The sequence below is a fragment of the Nyctibius grandis genome, chromosome 1 (assembly GCF_013368605.1).
Source record: "Nyctibius grandis isolate bNycGra1 chromosome 1, bNycGra1.pri, whole genome shotgun sequence".
Classification (NCBI taxonomy): Eukaryota; Metazoa; Chordata; class Aves; order Nyctibiiformes; family Nyctibiidae; genus Nyctibius; species Nyctibius grandis.
This window is the reverse complement of record NC_090658.1, coordinates 19,254,904-19,275,753: the sequence shown is the minus strand read 5'-3', so window position 1 is coordinate 19,275,753 and position 20,850 is coordinate 19,254,904. Positions and strand designations below refer to the sequence as shown.

Below are 20,850 nucleotides of genomic sequence, written 5' to 3'. Positions count from 1 at the left end.
TTTTTCTCGGTCTTTTCCAACCTAAACAATTCTATGACTCTACTGTCAGTTGTGGAAAACTTGAGTGCAACCAAAGTTGCTCCTTCTCCTAATATTAAATAAACTTGACAAGCAGCTGAGCGTACAATATGTGAAAGATTCATCAGAGAAATTCCCATTTTAAAACAAACTCCAGCTGCATCAAATGTCCAGTGAAAAGGAACAAAGACCGAGGATAGACACAGCCTTTGAGAGAAACCTGTTAGAAAGAGCTACTCTGCTAGTGAAGAACGCAGCCAAAAACAGAGTTTATCAGTTTTCCTAGGCTGACTTTACCGTGGCAAAGGACAGCTGGTTGTGCTTTGATAGGCAGCTCTCTGGGGCTCTGAAGAATTTTATGTGTAACTTATTTCTGTGTGCAAAGTGGCTCAAAATAAGGATTACCGGTATAAGGAAGGTGTTGTCACCAATATTGTGCAGGAAATTTGGGGAAAAGAATGTGATGGACAACTTAGATTTGGAATCCGCAAAAAAAATCCATTCTGTCCAATGACACATAGCGGGGCAGTTCGCTTATCGTACCCCGCGTCTCCTCTCTGCCATCTTACCCTTCCTTCCTTTTGTATGCAAGATCATCACGGGTGGCCCGAAGCTAAGAGGAATGTGAAGCTCCGCTGCAAATACTTCCCGTGTCTGTGCCTGGGGTTCTTCCTAAGTGACAACAGCAGTGGAGGAAATTTACCACGACTCCAGTTCGTGTCTCTGCCCGCACAGATGATGAGCAAGTGCTACAGAGCTGCCACAATCTTAATTTCACTTAACTGTTGCTTGATAAAGCAATGGGAACAACAGAGGCACAGGAGTGGTTTGTATGCTGATTCAAAGCAGGTTTCATCTGTCTACAGGATTATCTTGCTTACTGTCATGCTAATTTTTTTTTTTTTTAACAAAAAGGCTTACACTCTGAAATTACAAGCTTTTCACACCCATAGCAAATAATGTGAAAATGTCTGTAATTTTTCTTTATTCATCTCTCTGATGCATAAACTGAGCAGAGGTCAGACCCAACTCCAAAAGAGCCATTCTTTGGCCGTTTCCTCTGGTTTCTCTATTTACTCCTCCATGCTTCCCCCTTACCTTTTTATTTCAGTCAGGATCCGCACACCCGCACAGCTTTCTGATTTACTGAGGGCCACTGATAAGCATTTAAGTGCCTTAAAACCGCCGGTGGCTCAGTTAGTTATAGGGTCTGTAAAAACCTAAATTACGAGTGTAACGCCAGGCATTTTTAAGCAATTAGTTTCAAATTGCCTTTCACCGGCATTATAAATTTCAGGCGCCCAGCTCTGAGGATGCAGCCATCAAGCTCGTGGGGAAGCTGCCGGTGCTTCAGCAGGCGCCTCGCTCCTGTTACCCCGACACTGTGTTTCCACAGAGCCACTTATCGCCGGGGCCCTGGCCGAGCCGAGCCCTCGGTTTCCCCCGCTGCAGCTGAGGGCAAAAGCCTCGACATCGGCACCCGGCTGCTGGAGCCAGGGCTCCTCCCCGGGCGCTGCCGCTCCCCCCGCGGCAGGCCCGCCCCGCCTACCCCCGGGACCCGAGAGCTCCGGGCACAGCCCACAACCGCCCCACTATGGCGGCTCGGCCACTGCCTCACAGGCTGCCTCACCGCCCGAGGGAGAGGGCGGGGAGGGGCCGACTTCCTATTGGCCATCCCGCTTCCCACCCTTCTCTCCCATTGGAGAAGAGTGGCTAGTAGGTGGGGGCACTCACCGAGCGACAGCCGCTGCGGCGAATGGCCGGGCGCTCTCCTCCCTCCGGCCGGCGTTGGGGCCAGAGTGCGCCGGAGCCAATGGGAGCGGGGAGGAGCCCGCGCCGTGCCGGGAGCAGGTAAACAGCGGCGGCCGCTCGGGGCGCCCCGCCGGGCTCCGGCCCCGTCCCCGCCGGGCTGCCGCGGGCTCTGGCTGCTCTTCCGCCGGGCCGGGCCGGGCCGGGCCGGGCCGGCGTTCGCGCGGGGGCTCGGGGTGGCCGCGCTGCTGGAGCCGTGTGAGGCCCCTCCGCTCCACGCCGGCACAGGGGCTGGGGCGGGGGGAGGGAGGTCCGGCCGCTTGGCTGGCGCGTTCTGCTGGAAGTTACGTGTGTGTGTGTGTGTATACGTATAGATGTATATTTTTATATAGTGAATATTATATATGTGTGTCTATATAAGTTATATATTTTTATATATGTTTGTGTGTATATATGTGCTAAATATACGTCTGTATGTTTCTGCTGACGGTGGCACTCCTGCCCACCGCCCAGGGTGTCCTGTGGGAGCGCTGCCGCCTGCCTTCGCTGGCAGCCCGGCCTTTGAGCATCAGAAAGGGCAGTGGGGGAAGACGCCTGCCTGGGTGCACGGTCTCCTTCTGCCCTCCTGCGAAGTCTCTGACTGGCAAGGGTCTTCGTTGGTTTTGTTGGGGTTTTTTTGAAGTGCCTATTGTCCCCCTTTCTCTCCCCCAGCCGCTGTGCGGGTGGCCAGGCCGGCCACGTGCTCGATGGACAGGGCAGCTGACCCGGCCCCGGTGTGTACACTGTGCCCCGGGGGGACCCAGGGCTCCACACCCCCATGGCTGCCCACCCCCAGTGCCCCAGGTGCCTGGGTAGGAGACGGGAGCCCAGCCCCAGTGCAGGTGTCCTTGGGTGTCCCTGATGTGTCACCTCCAGCACCAGCTGGCTCACGTGCCCCCAGCAGTATTGGGGCCAATGTGAGTAGCTGCTCCTGCACATGAGGTCTGAGCCAGGCTTTGAAGTTTCACTGGTGTAAGTAGGTCTGCAGGGCTGTGGTGCCTTTATGCTGTGACAAGAAGTTGACTCCTAGTGTATTTGGGCAAAATAATCCTTCTTGGGGACAGTCTAATTTCAGCTCTGCCAGCAAAATAACCCTTTGGGGCTATGTGGTGTGCCTTTCTTGTGGGGTGAAAGAAAGTGCTAGTTCAGCTATGTTGGCGTGCCCTAAAATGGAGCGAGAGGGCTACAAGTCTCTACAACTTCCCATAGTATCTTGTGCTTTGTTGTTATTTTTTGCATCCTGGGGCTGAAAGTGAATGGCATTTGCAAGTTCTCTTTTGACTGTTGAGATGGTATGTTCCAAGTCTCCTGTCATTTTAGGACCGTGCACGTTTTGACTTTATTGGCAAGAACCTGGAAATCTTTTTGGCCTCACCACTTAGAATTTCTTAAAGTCTTTTCCTCGTCTTCATATTTACCAACAGCAGTGATTGTTACAGCTGAAACTTAGAACATCAGGCTGCCATTGTCAGCCCAAAGCTTTCTCTGGGTCTAAATATAGCAAAGGCAGACTGATGCTCTTCATCTAATTGCCATCAAAGAGAACAATACATATAAGCAGGAATTTTAACTCTCAAGTGGATTATTAAGTATTCTGCCAGCCTATAGCAGCTGCTCTGTGCTGTACATTGTACAGGTATTATTTGTGATGGATGAAATGCAAAGCAAAGGATTTAGGTTTGTTTGCAGCACAGTGATGTTGCAGCATGAAATTAAAAGGCAAACCAAGGGTAGATCCTGATGTTAGAGTGAATTGGCACAGTTTCATCAAAATCCATAAAGCTGATTTATCGCAGTTGAGGAAGGAGGTCACCTGCATGAAGGACATCTGGAAAGAGAGAAATGGTGACTCCTGCTCTCTTGTGGGCTTCACCAGACTGCTATAAAGCAGGAGTTATATTCCCATCTCAGCTGCTCCGTTATAAGAAGCACACACTACTGACCTAGTTTTTGTCCCCTTTCATTTTTGCCATATGGTTTTGAGAGTTTAGTCTTTTGGCTCTTAAACATCATTATGATTTTTGAATGGGACCTAATGGTTTGAATCCATCCACAGAGGAAAAGATGAAAACCTTGCCTGATACCCTGCAACCTACTGGGTCCATTTGATGATGGTCTGGCATGTGTTGTTCATCTCCTTTGTTTGCTGTATTTAGTAGACCATGCTTTATAGCTTTCTGTGAATACAGATACAGCTTGCATTTCCCACCCACCCCGAAAGCTCCTCCTGTGGCTATAGCCAGAAAGGAAGCGTGCTTGTCTCAGCCCTCCGTGCTTTCCTTTCCTGAACTGCCCTTCCCCCTTTTCAGCTCTGCCTAGGAAAACGCAGTCAGTGTGCACCGATGTATTTGGTGTCACACTCATGAGTAGAAAAGAAGGTTCCTGTGCTTTCCATTATGGGGTATCCAGTGTCCTTGGGAGGCAGAAATAATTTCTGCAAGGCCCCTTCCCTTAGTTTAACAGGTGAAATGATATCAGGAAACAGTGTGGCTTTATAACACCCCTTTCTTGGTTGCCTGGTGCTCTGTGTCTTGCTTTCTGTTCCACCAGCAAGCCCCCAGGGCAGAGGCTTTCTCTTCTTTCCCTCTTCTCAGCCCAATGGGTGCTGTTGTGCTGGGTAGATGGGTGTGAGAGCGACAAGGCTGGTCCTTCCTCCCCTGAAAGACAGACTGCTGAAACCAAAGCTCTCTCCAGCAGCCATAACAGCCTTGGTGTCAGTTCAAAGTGCAGCTCTGATGAATAAATAGTGGCATTAGACAAACTCCCTGCAGGGTCTGCAGAGGGGGAGGGCCAGGGTTCCTGCCTCTGCAAACCGTATGTCAAAGACCCCTCCTTGGCTGAGAGCCACGCTGCCATAGGTGTTGCAGACCTGAGGTGAGGGTGGGCTGCTTGTCTGGGAGTGAGCAGAGGGCTTGCCACCGTAAGGCTCGACCCTACTGGAAGGGGGATGGCCCAGCGCTCCCTTTTCCTCCTGTGGGCACTGGCACTGGGGCTGCTCATGTAGCCAGCCTGGGAGCTGGTCCTGCTGGAACCTGGCTCTGTGAAACCAAAGGAAAACAAGTGCCCATTGTCTTTTCACAAGAGCTAGACAGCTGATGAGCACCTGGTGTTGGCACTGGAGAGACTGAGCGTGGTGGGACAACCCCTTTGGCAGGACCACATATTTAGGTCAGTTTAAGGCAGCTGTGAGTACAGGGTCTGAAGGTTTGTTGAGGGCTGGTTGTCACAGGACTTGTGGAGAATCCCGGGTGCGTTGGGGTCTGTGTCAGCCCTCACTGAAACCAGAGTCTTGTAAACAAGGGACGGTAAAGCTGTGTTCAGGTCTGAGTCTGCCTGCTGACCAGAAGTATCGTTGCATCTTTGCGTTTGTCCCTATCCTTGTTGAGGGAGAACAACAGAAAATGTCCAGCTTAAAAACAGCTGTATTACAATGTAAGATTCTTTTTCCATGTAATTGTCAAGGTTAGTAATTAGTACTGTGGTTTTGCTATTGGTTTAACTCCCCCACTGGGCACAACTAGAGTGTTGAAAGTAGGCTAATTGGCTGTACCTTCTAAATCCTCTGCAGAATTGCTCTGTTCATATAGCAAAAATTGTGTTGCAGTTTCTTAAATACTGGGAGGAAAAAGTTCTTTAGTATTTTCATTGGGTTGTTAAAAGCTAATATTGGTCCCAAACTATCAGAGAGCAGATCTTTATTTCTTCCCTAGTTTCTGACATGGGCAGAAGGTTTCAAGAGTTATTTAAATTCCATGGATCACAGATTCCATGGCATGCATAACTTAACCTGTTCACAGATCCAGAAGTATGTCATGATTGAATGACTTAATGTACTTGAGTTCTTTAAAGAAGGCCTAAATCCTATAACTGAACCAGAATCTAGGCTCTCAACTATAAATTATGAGCACCTACATATCCAGTCGGAAGAGCGTGTTAAGCACCTGGAGTGGAGATTTCGGGCTCTGTAAGAAATAAGCACACAAATGCAGGTGTTAGGCAGCTCACTCAGTAAGAACACAGTATTACTGTAAATCTGACCAGCCTGGCTCGAGGGCTACTCCTTTGTTTCCCATAACTGTACCACTTTTATAATTGAGAGAGGAACAACATGATATGGAAAGGCTTGAAGAGAAGGCAGGGGAGGAGCAGATGTCTGAAAAATGTTTCACTTGGGCAGATGGAGTTGACATTCTAAAATTTCTTGAAGGTGCCAGATGTGTTGAGGATGTTGTGAAAGAAACGGGAATCTCCCACTCCTGCCTCTTTTCTTCCTCCAAAGTGAATTTCAGTTTCTTTAGTGAGAAGCAAGAATATCTCAACAGATCTTCACAGTATCCACTCTGACCTCTCAAGCTCGCTGATAGCATAGCGTACTGGTTGGACTGTGACTGCGTGATTCAGATTTAAGTGCCTGTGTCCAAGCCACATGGCTTCTTCAGCTTCCTATTTTGAGTTGGCTATATTTCCTGAGACACACAGGCTTTTTCTTGCAAGGTACTTGGGTAAAATACTGCAGAGGAGAGGAGGTGTTCTTGTAGTATTACAGCTTTACGGTGCATTAGAGGTCTGCTTTTGCTTATGGACAGGTGGCTGAGAATCAAAAAGTGACTGAATTATCCTTATTTACTCCAGTTGCTTTGTTGAGATCTCTTAATAGAGGCTAAAAGGAATTTTCCTACCACCTGCTTCTAGAGCTTCCTGAAATCCTGGCTTTAAGGCTGTTTTGCAGTATCCAGGGCAGTACACCTCTTCTCTCTGGTGTATAGAAAGAAGAGCTGTTCCTTTCCTCTCTGCACTGTGCCACTGTTTTACTTGTTTTTCTGCACAGCAGTAGGTGGAAAGAGGCCAAACATTTCTAGCCCCCACTTCTATACTTCAAGTTGTTGCCCATCCAAGTAGTTTTGCTTTTAATCACAAGGAAACATAAGGGTAAAAGAAAAAAGAAGTGGCTCACCTGAGACAGGTCTTTCTATGTAAACCTCTCCTTGTCCATGGGCAAAGACAAGAACTGCTTATGAAATTCATCTGGTTAATGAACAGTCATAGCAGGGAAGACAGCATGTAACTCCTGGTTAGTGGCTTATGCAAAGCCAAGGCTCCAGGTTACTAAGAAACTTCTGCTACCTGCTGATGTGGGAGTGTTGTGTAAGAGCTGAGCTCTCTTAGCTTTCTAGCAGGCAGCCAACATTTGAGGTGAAGCATTGTTTGGCCCATGCAAAACAAACACTAAGCACTGAGAAACCTCCTGTGTGAAAGTCAAGGTGTACTAATGGGAGAGGAAAAATAGAGGCAGCAACTGTGAAAGCTGTGGCAAAGAAAATGTATTAAATGGCTTCAGTGCTGCATTTTGCTGTTCTCCCTGACCACTGTGACTTTAACTGAATGGATTGTCATGCCTGGGGTGACCGCAGGTTAAATCAGCTATTAGAAGGAGATGGAGTTACATAGTGTGCTGTAACCTCCCTGCTGAAATTGTCTCTCCTCTTCCAACTTCCAGTTGTTTGCACTGTGGTGTTCACTGTTTCTCATTCCTTCTGCTCTGTTTGTCCCCTCAGCCTTGAGTAGTGCTTGGCCGTGTTCCTCCTGAGTGCTCCCTGGGAAAGCGATAATGATCACATTCATGAACAACTCGGACAGTGAGGAGGAGCCTTGCAATGAGAGAACATCCCTGATGTCTGCAGAGAGCCCTCCAGTACCCTCCTACCAGGATGGCCTGCAAGCCTCAGAAGCAGGGGAAGCGCAGGCACATAGGGTAGGTGTGCGTCCTTCCCGGGGAGTGAAGAAATGGGGTACGATGATAGATGTAGTCCTGCTCTACCCCTCCATCCCTCCCAGCAGACTGGCTTCTAGGATTGGCTTTGGCCAGCGTTGTTTCTTTGGTGTGACTCTCTCAGCCAGCAGCAGCAGTGCCTGTTCCTATTTCCTCCTCTGTGACTTCCCCGCTTTTTATCTCCATATATACTCCTCCCTTTTCCTTCCTTTTGGTAAAGATACAGGCTTTTAATCAGGACCTGATGCACATATGACTCTTGCAGGATATCCTTTTTAGCCTTCTTGTTTTGCCACAAACCCTTTGTGTCTGCTCTGGTCAAATGCCGCAAATGTTAGAACAGAATCTAGTCCTGCTGCCAGCAAAGCAGCGGGATAAAGCGAGCACAGCATTGCTGTGGGAGGAGGAACTGCTCAAGCTTGTGCCACCTCGGATGACATTTCTTCTATCTCAGTTCTGTGCACCTTGCCCTTTGTGTGCATGTGTCCATCTATATATTTGGACTTGAAGGGGCCCTGAGATATTAATGGTTTTGGTGTAAAAACTCCATTGCAGCCTGTTTGTAATGGAATTTCTAACTGTATTGTTCAGTTGGTACCTTCCCATTAGGAAAAAGTTGAAATATGATGGAATGAGCTTTGAATGCAAAGAAGTCTTATATATTTGCTAATATTTGTTTTCAGAAGAGGCGAACAGGAAGCAGCCGTAGCCCTAACAATGTTGCCGATGGGGATATGTCCGATTCGGGCGTTCCAGTGAGAGAAAGCACCTCGGAAAATGAAGAGGAGGAACTGACTCTGAAATATGGAGCAAAGCATGTAATCATGCTCTTTGTGCCTGTCACCCTTTGTATGATTGTTGTCGTCGCCACCATAAAGTCAGTGCGCTTCTATACGGAGAAAAACGGGCAGCTGTAAGTGAGGTCTTCAAAACAGCCTCTGAGTACACGGGATCCCTAGGTTTACACATACGTTCCACGCACACGCGTCTGTGTACACAGAGTGCTTCCTTGGCAGGTTGGGAGAACCTTTACACAGCTAAAGGTGGCTGTGTAAACATACAAAGATCTTACACAGATGAACGTAGCATACTTTAGTAAGTTTTTCCATACCTGCATCATACTGATTCGTTAGCACTGTCATTAGGGTGCCCTAAGCAAAGCCTGTGAGCAGTGTAATAATGAAGTTCCTTCTTACCGCAGCGTAAAAGGCGCAGGATGATCTCCTAGTCTGTTCACCCACTAGCTGGCAGCAATCAGGGAATAGCATGTTCATTTGGATGAGTGTCTCATTTCCTGATGACATTTCTGGTTGAAGACTCATGGTGTGGAATAATTCCATCCAGCTCTTGCTGACTGTGCCTGAGAGTGCTCATGGGGCTCTAACTGCGCTTCACATGGCGGGTGGAGAAATGGGGACTGTGGTCCCTTGAGCTGAACCAAAGGAAACAAAATAGGGGGGGGAGGGGGGGTGCGGGGTGATGAGAAGGGATAGAAGAGTCTAAGATTCTCTTACCAAGTGTGGAAAGAAAGGGTCCCCCCCCTTTCAGGACAGCACCTGGGACGTATATTTATAATTATCATGGAGAGGGTCCAGAGCATGCAATAAAAATTTGTGGCCTGGAGAGAAGTTACTAAACTTTGTAATTTATGCTCCAGGTCTTCTTGTTTAGAGCTCTGCCAGACACAGCTTCTCTGTAGGAATGTGCTTTTGATAGAGACCACTAATCTTTAGTTGATAATTGGAGCCCAGCCCCTTCAGAGGCTACATCTCATGTTTGCTGTCCTTGGCAGTCATACCTCCCTTTCTTTCTCACACAGAGAGGTCTGGTTTTATCCTGGGGCAGTTAGCTGGGAGAGAATATATGTACTTTGTATGGCTTTTGCTTTATACTGCAGGATCTACACCCCTTTCACTGAGGATACCCCATCTGTGGGCCAGCGTCTCTTGAACTCTGTGTTGAACACCATCATAATGATCAGCGTCATCGTTGTAATGACAGTGTTCCTAGTCCTGCTCTATAAATATCGCTGCTACAAGGTAACGTGTTCATGCCAGAGCCTTTTCCACCTATATGCTGTGAACCTGAGTTCAAGTGGGACTTGCATGTCAGTGAGAAATACAGGCACTGCACTGGCTAGTCCACATCTTAGTCATAGCAAGAATCATATTGTACAGAAGCCTTTGCCAGAGGTGGTAGAGCTGTGCCCCTGAATATGCTTTGCTGTTACTTTGTCACTAATTGTAAGCTCTTAAAAACAAGGCCTGCTACTTTGTGTTAGTCAGGTCTGAGTCTTCTCCATCTGATCAAAAAGTTTTGCGGTTTATGGACTAAGTTGTACCATTTACTGCGAATGTCTTCTCTTAAGAAGTTTCAGACAAGCTTTGTGGGAACTGGTATACTTCCTGCGTGTGGGTGCTCTGGTGGAAGGGGACACGGCTTGGAGGGAATGGCACATTCAGGTTTTGTGGTGCCCAGGGAGCTGTTATATGTGGTACCAGCCCGCATTTGAGCCCTGGCCATTGCTGCTTTTTAAACTTGGCCATGAGATGGATTTATTGTGCAGCCTTGGGCAAACCCCTTCTCCTCCCCACCAAGCAGAGAGAATGTGCTTACCTATCTAAGCTAGGAGCCAGTATGGATACCCATGGAAATGGATAGGAAAAAAACAACCAACCAACCAACCAAACAAAAAACCAAACCAACAAAAACAAACACCAAGGGACAGAATATAAAATGAAAGAGTTTAGGAGAACTGGGAGCAACTGGCTGTCCCTCCTCCCTCACCAGCAGTGGGGAAGGCAGGGCCTTTGGAAACGGGAGGAGGAGTGCAGAAGGAGACTGTTGGACAATAGGAAGCTCTGTCAGTAGTGTGTGCAGCACTGACCTGCGCGACCAAGAACAGCCCCTTCAGTCACTCTCTCTTTTTGCTCATGATAGTTCATCCATGGCTGGCTGATCCTGTCCTCTTTGATGCTGCTCTTCCTCTTTACCTACATATATCTCGGGTAAGTGGGAATGGTGCAGGTAACCTTGGCAATTCAGGACTCCTTCACCTCTTTGTAGAAAATCCCCAACTTGAACAAGCAAAGGAATGGCTCCCCTTCTCCAAATAGAGGTTTAAGAATTGTTAGTATGAGATAGCTTTTTTAAAAAAATGGAAAATTAGGTATTTAATAGGCAACGCCTGATTTTACAGTGCCTACTCTACAAAAATCACTGGGAAGTGATACCATGAGCATGAAATGACAGGCTGAACCTTGTGGTACAGAGGCCCTGAATTATACATTGAGAAGCAAGTGGAAAGGACTTTTATGTGCTGAGTTGGTTCTCTGATTTGTCTTGCCTTTTTCTCAGACTACATTGTTTCAGGCTCATTCCTTTAGCTCCCAGCTCAGGTAGAACCAAGCTTTTAACTTGCTGGTGACGCTTGTTAAAACTTTTCACCTTTAACTGTGGGCACCATGCATCTGGTGGGATGACTCTTACATGACGTCTTTGCTGCAGACAGTCATGTAGCCACAGGCCTGTGTAAGACTCAAAATCCTGCCTGCTCAAACCCTTGGAATCACTGTTGACCTTGGGACTAACGCAGTGTGGTGCTTGTCTGTGCACACAGCACGTCCATCTCCTGCAGGAGGAACAGACAGCTAAGAGCAGCAATTGACGGCAAGGCAGGTTCCCCTTTCATGATGAGAGCTGCTTCTATCCTTCTTCCTCCTGGTGTAGTAGGAGGCTTGTTTGTTTAACTACAGCTAGTAGGATGCTTTGCGTGCCAGTTGCTTTTATTGCTCAGCTAAATTTTCTTGTATTCCAGTGAAGTACTGAAGACATACAACGTGGCCATGGACTACCCCACTCTGTTCTTAGTCATCTGGAATTTTGGAGCTGTTGGAATGATTTGCATACACTGGAAAGGTCCCTTGCAGCTCCAGCAAGCGTATCTCATTATGATCAGTGCTCTAATGGCACTGGTTTTCATTAAGTATCTACCTGAGTGGTCAGCATGGGTGATTCTAGGTGCAATCTCCATCTATGGTAAGTCTGGGTTGTGACTCTCAAGGTGTGGCTCATGGAGAGGTTACTCTGAGGCAATCTCAAGACTGTGTATGTCATTCAAAAAACAACTTTATGGAGCTAACAGCTTTAGAAAGAGGCAGATGGGCAATTACATTGACTCCTGGGTTTGTCTCTTGCTAACTTCTTCATGTAGGTATTGTACTCCTACCATGTCTTTCGAAGTGGAACACCAAGTTAGGGAAGTACTGAACCACATCTAACTGCATGGTAGGGATGGTTGGATTTTTATCAGTAGCAACCTGGTAGTCTTGCACATTTCATTTATGGTTATCAAGAGGTCATGGATTTTTGGTGTGACTGAAAAGTTTCAAGAGAACCTGCAGAACAAGAGGTAGCTGGGAGGTAACATTCAGATTGGTGAGGAGCTCTGATGGCGGAGAGAGGGTAGGCAAAGAGGAACTGGACCAAAGACTTTCACTTGAAACAGAGTCAGTGTACGTAGCGATGGGTTGCGGAACGTGAACAAAGTACCCCCAGTCCTCCTAATTAACACCTCCATGTAATGCTGTCATCTACTTTCAAAGAAATAATGTGGTATTCTCCAGAGGCTTTTTACAGGATTAGCACAATGAAAATGCTTATTATTCCATTAGGCCTTGGGGATGGTATTTTACATGAAAAACATCTTGAGGGACTAGAACAGCTAGAGTTATGCAAAGTGGCAGAAACTGCCATTCAGGAAATCATCCAGTTAATACTGATAGATGTCATTTTGAGGGGAGAATAGCTTTTTAAAGCTAAAGAATGTAAAATATGCATGATAGTTTGAGATGAAATTGTCTGGCCCTTTTCTCTTTGCAGATCTGATGGCTGTTCTCTGTCCCAAGGGGCCACTGAGAATGCTGGTAGAAACTGCACAGGAGAGAAATGAGCCCATTTTTCCTGCATTAATATATTCCTGTGAGTGAGATTAGAATGTTAATGTTTTTAACCAGATTAAACTCGCAACCTATTTCTGTGTCAAACCATTTTAGTTACTTCCTTGCCCGAAGATTGGTGCGCATTTATGTTCTGGAACAGATCATTTCTAGAAGGCCTTGTTTATCAGTTACAATGGTGCTAACTCTAATTAGCAAAAAGGGATCTCACATTTGCCTTGTGAAGCTGAAATGTTCAAAAGTAGATTTATCCTTTCATGAATACAGTGCAGAACGTGCCCCTTTGCTCTGCAGGTCAAAAGCTGTGTTAGATGGACAGTAGTGTTCGCAAAGTTCTGTGATTAGATGATGCTCACTCAATACCTTAATCCTTGTGCGTATACTTTATAGACACACTTTAAATGTGTGATGAGGTTCCTGTAGCCCACTCTTGCTCTGTGCACTGTACGGGTGGCAGTGCTTAGAATATATTTGCTTTATTGTTCGTGTGGCTGCTCGCTTTTTAAAGGGCTGTATTCATATATTGTGCTGCAGACAAAATCAGTTGTGTCTTCCCTGGCTTTCTTGGGCTGTTTAACTGTGATGGTGTCCAGTGTCCTTATCCACAAAGGTCTATATGTGCTTAAGATTAAGGTAGTTGGAAGGCAGGTGACTCAATGCTGACGGGACCTGGACTCAAGTGCTTCATGGACCTCAGTGACTTTTTCATTACATTGTTTGTAACATGAATAGGTACTTCCAAATGTTGGGTGCTAAGCTGAGGATGCCTACAGCCTGACTGATCTTTTTTTCAAGCATTGAATGTTATATAAATGCTTTTATGTGTTCCAAGCAGAGCTTCTGCTGGCTTCAGCTGACCTCCCTTTTACTGGAGATTCTGTTATACTGACTTGAGACAATCGAGATGAAGTCCCTCGCACATTTTAGTTAACAAACAAGAGCTTCTTGAAAGGAAAAAGCAATTCAACAAATAATAAATATTGAACAAAAAGTTCTTGTCAGAAGAAAAAAAGACTTCTTGTAAGCAGAACGTCAGTGTCTCCACTGCAAGACCACATTCTGTGGCTCCCTCTAGATGCAAAAACATCACCTTGGCTGAGTTTGTAGTGGAAAAGCAGGCACTGTGTTTGCTTTGGCCTATTTTGTTTAGTTTAGCTTCTATAAAAACAGGAAGACTGATGCACACTTAAGTAAGCAGCTGATTTGAGTTCCTCTCCACTGATTACAGACTGGTTTGTATTCCTTTTTAATTTAGCGATCCATCTCAAGAATAAACCCCCAAACATCCTTCAGTTGTTCTTGGAACCAAAACAGAAATAGCCAATATTTTGACAGGAAAGAACCAAAACAAACAGGCAGAGAGAAAACTAGCACTCTGACAACTCCTGCATATCCCTCACTAGTGCGCTTTACCTTCAGTGGAACATAAGGAGTAAGCTAAGGTAACCTCTGGTTACCTTTTGTACTACCATCATTTCCTGAGCAATTCTTTTCTTTGAAGAGAAGAGTCAGAAGCCAGGAGGCAAACAAAGGAGATGAGGACCCTAGTTCTGGATTTTTGCTTTCTGCAGCCTACAGAGAAGACTATCCTGACTCTTAGCTATTTGTGCTCTGAGACTTTTTCAAAAACTGAATGGATGCACTGCCTTAATTTTCTCCTATCTTGCCATCCAAGTACCTAGGGAAACCAACCAAGAGTGAGTGTTTTAAAAGCATTTACCCAGTCAAGGGTTTGTATTTTTAGGATAGCTAAATGCTTAGCTCCTCTGAGCTATAGTGACCAATGCTTTAAGCAGCTGATAACTTTGTCTTTTTTTCTTTTTTTTAGCTGCTATGATGTGGACAGTTGGCATGGCAAAGCCAGACACAGCAGCCAGAGGACCAAGTCAGCAGACGTGGGATGCAGGTTTGCTTGCATGTCACTCTTCTATACAGAGCACTGTCCCATGGAAATAATGTGTATGTTTGAGACTGCAAGTAAATGTAAGCCCCTGAATCCTGATGGATGCATTTTTTTTTCAGGGTTTTTACATTAGTTGCAGAACTCAGTGATGTTCTGAAACCTGCTGTTTGGACTGGCAGCAAAGATGACCAGACAATGTAGGAAGCTCCAGTATTCATGTTGCCTTTATTTAAAAAACAAACCAACCAACCAAACAAAAACAAACAAAAGTGTTGTCCAATACACATCTTCAGACATACTGAAGTTAAAGCTGAAAGTGGGCCTGTGGAGGTTTATATTTTTACTAGCTGGGGATGGTAAATTACAACATAGGCTCATAAATACAATGCCAATGAGCTGGTGAACTTAAGTATGTGGCAGTGTGTTGCATTCACGCCACTGCCACGAAGCAGACATGCTCTTACCTAGCTGTAAGTGCCATATGGCTTACCCTGCCAAAGAAAATGAATGTCTTTACATTTACCCTTGGGTAAAGGCTTATGTTTGGGCAGTTACACAACAGTAGCTGATGCATTCCAAGTTTACATTCTAGCTGGTCCTGTGGTAATTTTTGTGCCTTTGCTTTTATCTTCTTGAAATGCAAGTTAAACTATGGTTTTGAAGGTTATGGAATAAAATCTGACTTGTGGTGTTGGGAGGATTTCCCATCTGGCCCTATTGCACTTCAGAGATGACAGTATATTTTTATGTTAAAGCAATAAATGTACGCTGAGGCTCGATAACTGAACAAGCTGCTTATTTCAGGATAAAGCAGTTGACATACTAACAAACCACAGGGACACAATCCTGCTTTGAAATGGGGCACAGAGCAGGAGCAAACTACATGCTGAGGTGTACAGAATGCCTCTGTGTAAGCTCTGGGTGTCCCAGATCACAGTCTGCTGGCATCTGCAGCAGCAGCATCCCGTCAGACTGACGTGGACTGGAAAGTTTGTATGAGTGCTTCTGAAAAATAGGAACTGACAGACAGAGTAATATATCACAGACTGGCTGCTTTGAAAAGCACTATCAAGGGCTCTGTTAGATGTGTTTAACAGGACAAAGAAAAAATCAAATCTGTGAACAACGAAATGGTGTCCACTTACTACATGTGAACACCCGGCCGCAATGTCAACGTGATTCAGGGCAGAACTTTTCTCATAAATGGCGGTCCTCTTACTCATCCATTTTTGTCATACTACCAGTTCAGGAATACCTGAGCATCTCCACCCCAAAGACAGAACAATGTGGGAGTGCATATTAAGTTTACTTGGTTTTACTTGTCATTCTAGCCTGTGCAGAGCAATGCTTAGTTCTGCGTATGTACTCACTTGTTAAAGCCATTGAACTCCTGGGTAGCTGCCAAAGAAGCTGTGAATGTGTATCCTTCCGACTTTCAAATAATAACACACACGTTTTCCTCAAAGCCACTAAATGTCTCTTCTTGAACTGGTCCTGATGATCACACCTCCAAGAAACAAAGGGCTTACCCATTCCAGAGAAGCTTCACAGAAGTGTGGATTTCAGGCATTAAAACAAGTTATAAATGTAGCTACCTCTTGTGTTTCTCTTTTTTGTCTTCTCTTTTTGGCCTGTTTTTGTGGAAACAAGCTGAGGATGGGAGAGAGAACCACAGGAGCCCTTCACATGCAGACTCTCAGATGTCGGAGACAAGGAGTCCTGTTCCAACCCGCCCCATCACTTCTTTTGAGGAGCTTGAGGAGGAGGAAAGTAAGGGAAGCTTCATACCTGGTTTTCAGTGTAGTCAGAGCCTGACATTTTTACTCATTGTGGTTAACACTGTTACACAGTTTGGCCTAATCACAGTTAATTTGAAGAGTTGTGACTTGTTGAGCAATGAAGATTTTGAGTCTGACTCCATATTTACTTCTTGATGCTGCAGTATCTGTTCTGGGATTGTGGTTCCCAGATGTCCACATCTCTTGGCTATGTGGACAATTTAAGCAGGAACCTTCACCTGCTTAAAGATCACCCAGGGGACAATAATTTGTTCAGGAGAAAGCTGAACAGGAGAAGCAGAAGTAACACTTGTTTTCTTTTTCCACTTCTCTCAGGGGGTGTGAAGCTGGGCCTTGGAGACTTCATATTTTACAGTGTGCTTGTTGGGAAAGCAGCTGCCACAGCTAGTGGAGACTGGAATACTACGCTGGCCTGCTTTGTAGCCATTCTCATAGTAAGTGAGCAAGCTTTTAAAAACTCTGTTACACCCTGTTTAGCACAGTGGTGTTACCAGAACTACCAGCAGCTGAGCACTGCTAAATCTCTGCAGGTAACATGCTGGGTGTTTAGGAGAAACCACCAGTGGATTTCCGAACCCAGTGCTCTGCCTATAAAGACAGGCTTTAAAGAGCCCCTGGGAGAAGCTGAATGATAAGGGCTGGGAGGGAGCACTCCTCGGAGCAGAGCCAAGTGTGGAGATGGTGAGGGTGAAACAGCCCCAGGGAAAACAGCTGAACTGTTAGTGTGTTTGCTTCAGTGTTAAGGATTGGGGACTTCTGTCAGCCACAAGAGTCAATATTATGAACTCCACACTGACTAGTGTCGTTGAAAAGATTAACTCCCTTTTGGTAAGGAGAACAGCTAAATAAGGGGATGAAGACCTGTCTTGTTCTTGTGTTCATGCTGGAAAAAACAGGAAGGAAGGAGACTTAAAAATCCATGGAAATTATCAGTAAAAGCAGATGACAATCATACTGTAACTGCTAAAGGACTTGGTCCTGCCAGGTATAGCGACCACACAATGTTGAGCTTTTGCCTGGGTAGAACATAATTACTAGGAACTTGCTGTTTACACCAGCATCCTCATGGAAACTAACAAGAAGGGCAATGGCAGGAAGGTAGAAGAAAATGAACTATCCCATCCTTCTTGGGCCTCCATTTCCCCACTTAGATTCCAAGGATAGTGAAAGACAGTGACTTTCACTTGTGAAGATCATGGATCAAAAAGCATGAGAACTAGAAATGAGCTAACTTAGAAAAAGTGTGTTGAGTGTAGCTTTCCTATCTCACAGGTCAGAGAAACCTATAGGATCACGTAGCAACATATGCTGGGGTCCAGCACAGGATCCCTTCACTGTGGGGAATGCTCTCTCTTGTCTGTCCGTGGGGCCAAATGCCCCATTCTGTTTCTTTTACGGTGCTGTTAAAATTTTTGGAGCCTAGTGTCTCTGAAGTTTTGTCATCATGGAGGGATTAGAAAGGGCTCAGATGAGAGCACAAATCCATACCTAAATGCACTTAGCCATACTGTCTACCCAAAATGTACAAAAGCTTTTCCATGTGCTCCAAAAAAAACCAGATCCTGGCCTTTATCCTGAGATAAAACTAGAACTCACCTATCATAGCAAGCAATCCAGTCAAAAGAACAGCAGTGGATATTTTGTTTTGTTTTGTTTTTTTTTGTTCTCTTTTTACCCCAAGAGACCTTGAAAACTGGGAAGGTGTTAGAAGTACACGCCGCTGTGTGTTAGTCCTCCAGCGAAACTCCTTATCTGTGCAGTTCACCAGGATTTAAGTGCTTTTATCTGCTGGATCAGTACTTCATACATAATGGTGTAGAACAAAATGGAAAATAATCTGTACGTGAATTAACCTCTCGGGGTCAGCTGGATGTCAGCACTAGCTGTTTATACCACTTTCTCAGCAAAGGGCTGTGCTCAAGATTGCTGAAGAAAATACCTGGCCAACTTGTATGAAAGATGAAGGTGGGGGCAAACGTACCTCATGCCACTGGTAGCTCAGGCAGGCTTCAATTGCTCTACAGTGTATATAGGTTATTACTTGTATATTAGTTTGTTGATGACAGACACTTTTCTGGGCTTCTTACTGTATCTCCTTGTGTTTTTTTTATTCTCTCTGGCAGGGTTTATGCTTAACTCTTTTATTACTGGCTGTTTTTAAGAAAGCCCTGCCTGCCCTTCCCATCTCCATCACCTTTGGCTTGATCTTTTACTTCTCGACAGACAACCTTGTGCGACCATTCATGGACACCCTGGCTTTCCACCAGCTGTATATTTAGAAGAAGTGGGAGTTAGAGGATTCTTTTGAAAGCGTTGCTGTGAAGTATGGTACACTGTTTGGAATAAATCATAAAGTTTTACACTTAGTGCCATATATTTGTAAGGAAAACACTAACTCTGTGACATGATGTGTACTAAAAATCTAATAGTTACGTGTCGAACTGAGATTTTTCACAGGACTTTTGTACTCCAGTGAAACGCCTGGCTCATTGCTGATGTCAGAGCATTACTTTAATGTTATTTGATGTGCACACTGGCTGTTGTGAGCGCAGATACCGGTATGTAGCGTGGGACTCTGGAGAGGTGAAAGGTCTGATCTCTGCTTCCAGAAGCTAAGGTGTTTTAGCCCTGGAATTGCAGCTAAGTTTAACTGTACTCTAGAATTGCTAATGCTTCACACTTTTGAAGTGTTGTGCAAACATGATGTGCAAGTAAGTTGTAATCAGAAAAGCACAGCAGTCAGCATGCACAGAACAGAGCGGTGCGTCACACCTGGTCATGAGCATTAGTGAGGCTGAACTTCATAAGCTGGCCTCTGTGCACACAACTTCTGTTGAAATTGCCCCAAATGCCTATTTATTCTGACCTTAGTTAGGCGTAGTGAGCCATGGTGGATCCAGAGGGGATGCCAGTGGTGAGACGTTTAAACATCGGGCTTCTGGTTCTGAGCGCATCCACCACTGCAGCTAACAGCTGATGAAGGCAGGGCTGCCCGTTCCAGCACATCAGATCCTCAGCGTGGGAAAAGATACTTTTTCCTGTCTCCTCCCAGCATTTTGTCTTTTTGGAAATCTATTTCTGGGTCCATACTACAATCCTCAAATTACCATACGGTGGAAATTACTGCACAACTCCAGTAAATCAGTTGACCTGTAACTACTTGTGTGTATTTCTGGTCTCATTTCTGTGCATTGTAACCCAAAGGAGGATTTACCTTCCTTTTGTGAAGAGGTCTTCTTACACTGGTTGATTTAAACTAGGTTTACCTAAGTTTTGGTACTGTTTAAAGATTATTTTTTTAATTACAAATTTTAAAATAGCTATTTACTGTCAAAGGGACTCTTCTGGAAATACCCTGTCATAGTTTGTATCAAAATATGGGGGTGCAAACTTTAATCTGCTGTTACATTACATCAGGCATCATTAATGCTAGGAATATTTACACAGCCTCAAGTGAGTTCATTAAAAAAATCACAGGGCTTGTTGCCAGTAAAAAATATAGGTCTGACTGAACCTTACTGTTTTCTCCACCTTTTAAGATCATTTTATTTCTACTTTGAGAGTCAGTTTTTTAGAAATAGCCAAGTTCAGTGATTTTTTTCTTTTTACTATTACGCAAACAAGCTCTGTTTTCTTTGACAGCTGATCAATGTCAGTGTTTCAAAATGTAACATTATGCAAGGTTTTGTGAATAATGCAATGTCATTGAGAGATGCAGAATTTAATCTCTGAAAATACTTTTTAGATCAGGCTTTGAACTACGCATTTTTAAGGTAGTACTTTTTCCAATAGACTTGTTCAAGCTAATCTACTTTGATATTTAACAAGGACATCACACAGGTGATTCCAACAAATTTCTAAAAAGCACATATGGGTTTTTACAAGTTGTGTGTGTGTCTCAGTTTGGACAAGTAAGTAATTCTTGCTCTTTGTTCCCTGTGCTCATTTCTTATATTTGCAATGTTTGGACTTAACAGCTGCAGAGTTAATTACTACTAAAAGGTATTTTCTTTGGAAATGTAAATCACTAGAGCTCTGCTGATTTTTAAGGTTTATGTGAGAGTGGTTTTTCTTTTTGTTTGTTTGTCGTTTTGTTTGGGTTTTGTTTTTTTTTTTTTTTTTAAACTAAAACAGTTATGGGGCCAAATCAGAATACAATCACTTGCAAACATGGTGTTACTTTTTGCATTGCATGGTGTATAGAGGGTGTGAAATATTTATATGTACTAGAAGAAAAATCCTGCTTGGCTTAACAGGGTTGTAGCATATTGTTAGAAACAATTTATTTCTATGCAAGCAGAGTTGATATTTGAAGGGAACTGGGGGAGTACCTTCAAATATTGAAGGATCACTACTGGAGCTGGTGGTTTTCTGCAGATTTCTGCTTGACAAAGACTGGCCTTCCACTGAGCAATTCTGCATAAAAGTTGTAATTTAAAAGGTAATTGAGCAACAGATTCTGTCAGTGCAACAAAATTTATTGTCCTGGTGAGTGATAGGAGCATATCATGTATATACTGGAGTGGTTTTAAGTGTGTAGAAGTTCATATGTATTTGCTACAAATATATATATTCACTCTGTGTGTTTATGTGTGTATATACACACACAGACAC

At 44.8% G+C, this 20,850-nt stretch overlaps 1 protein-coding gene across 4 annotated transcripts; it reads left to right on the top strand.

Moving 5' to 3' along the window:
* Window positions 1-1,779: 1,779 nt before the first annotated feature.
* Window positions 1,780-20,361, top strand: PSEN2 (presenilin 2). 4 transcript variants are annotated; one of them, XM_068411849.1, is made up of 11 exons: window positions 1,780-1,869; window positions 7,362-7,558; window positions 8,263-8,489; window positions 9,474-9,615; window positions 10,517-10,584; window positions 11,394-11,614; window positions 12,458-12,556; window positions 14,363-14,440; window positions 16,088-16,207; window positions 16,552-16,670; window positions 18,360-20,361. In XM_068411849.1, the coding sequence occupies exons 2-11, from the start codon at window positions 7,415-7,417 to the stop codon at window positions 18,513-18,515; spliced, it is 1,374 nt and encodes a 457-aa protein (XP_068267950.1). In that variant the 5' UTR covers window positions 1,780-1,869; window positions 7,362-7,414; the 3' UTR covers window positions 18,516-20,361. The 4 variants fall into 4 exon arrangements, with proteins under 4 accessions (XP_068267950.1, XP_068267925.1, XP_068267943.1 ...); XM_068411824.1 differs by having other exon boundaries at window positions 8,260-8,489; XM_068411842.1 differs by lacking the exon at window positions 1,780-1,869 and adding an exon at window positions 2,060-2,117 and having other exon boundaries at window positions 8,260-8,489.
* Window positions 20,362-20,850: the final 489 nt, after the last annotated feature.

Bases quoted from the DNA above. Each gene is read 5' to 3' on its own strand.
- PSEN2 (XM_068411824.1), top strand. From the start codon at position 7,415: ATGATCACATTCATGAACAACTCGGACAGTGAGGAGGAGCCTTGCAAT. The intron at 11,615-12,457 runs GTAAGTCTGGGT...TTCTCTTTGCAG, and splicing joins AGGTGCAATCTCCATCTATG to ATCTGATGGCTGTTCTCTGT. The intron at 14,441-16,087 runs GTTTGCTTGCAT...TGTGGAAACAAG, and splicing joins TCAGCAGACGTGGGATGCAG to CTGAGGATGGGAGAGAGAAC.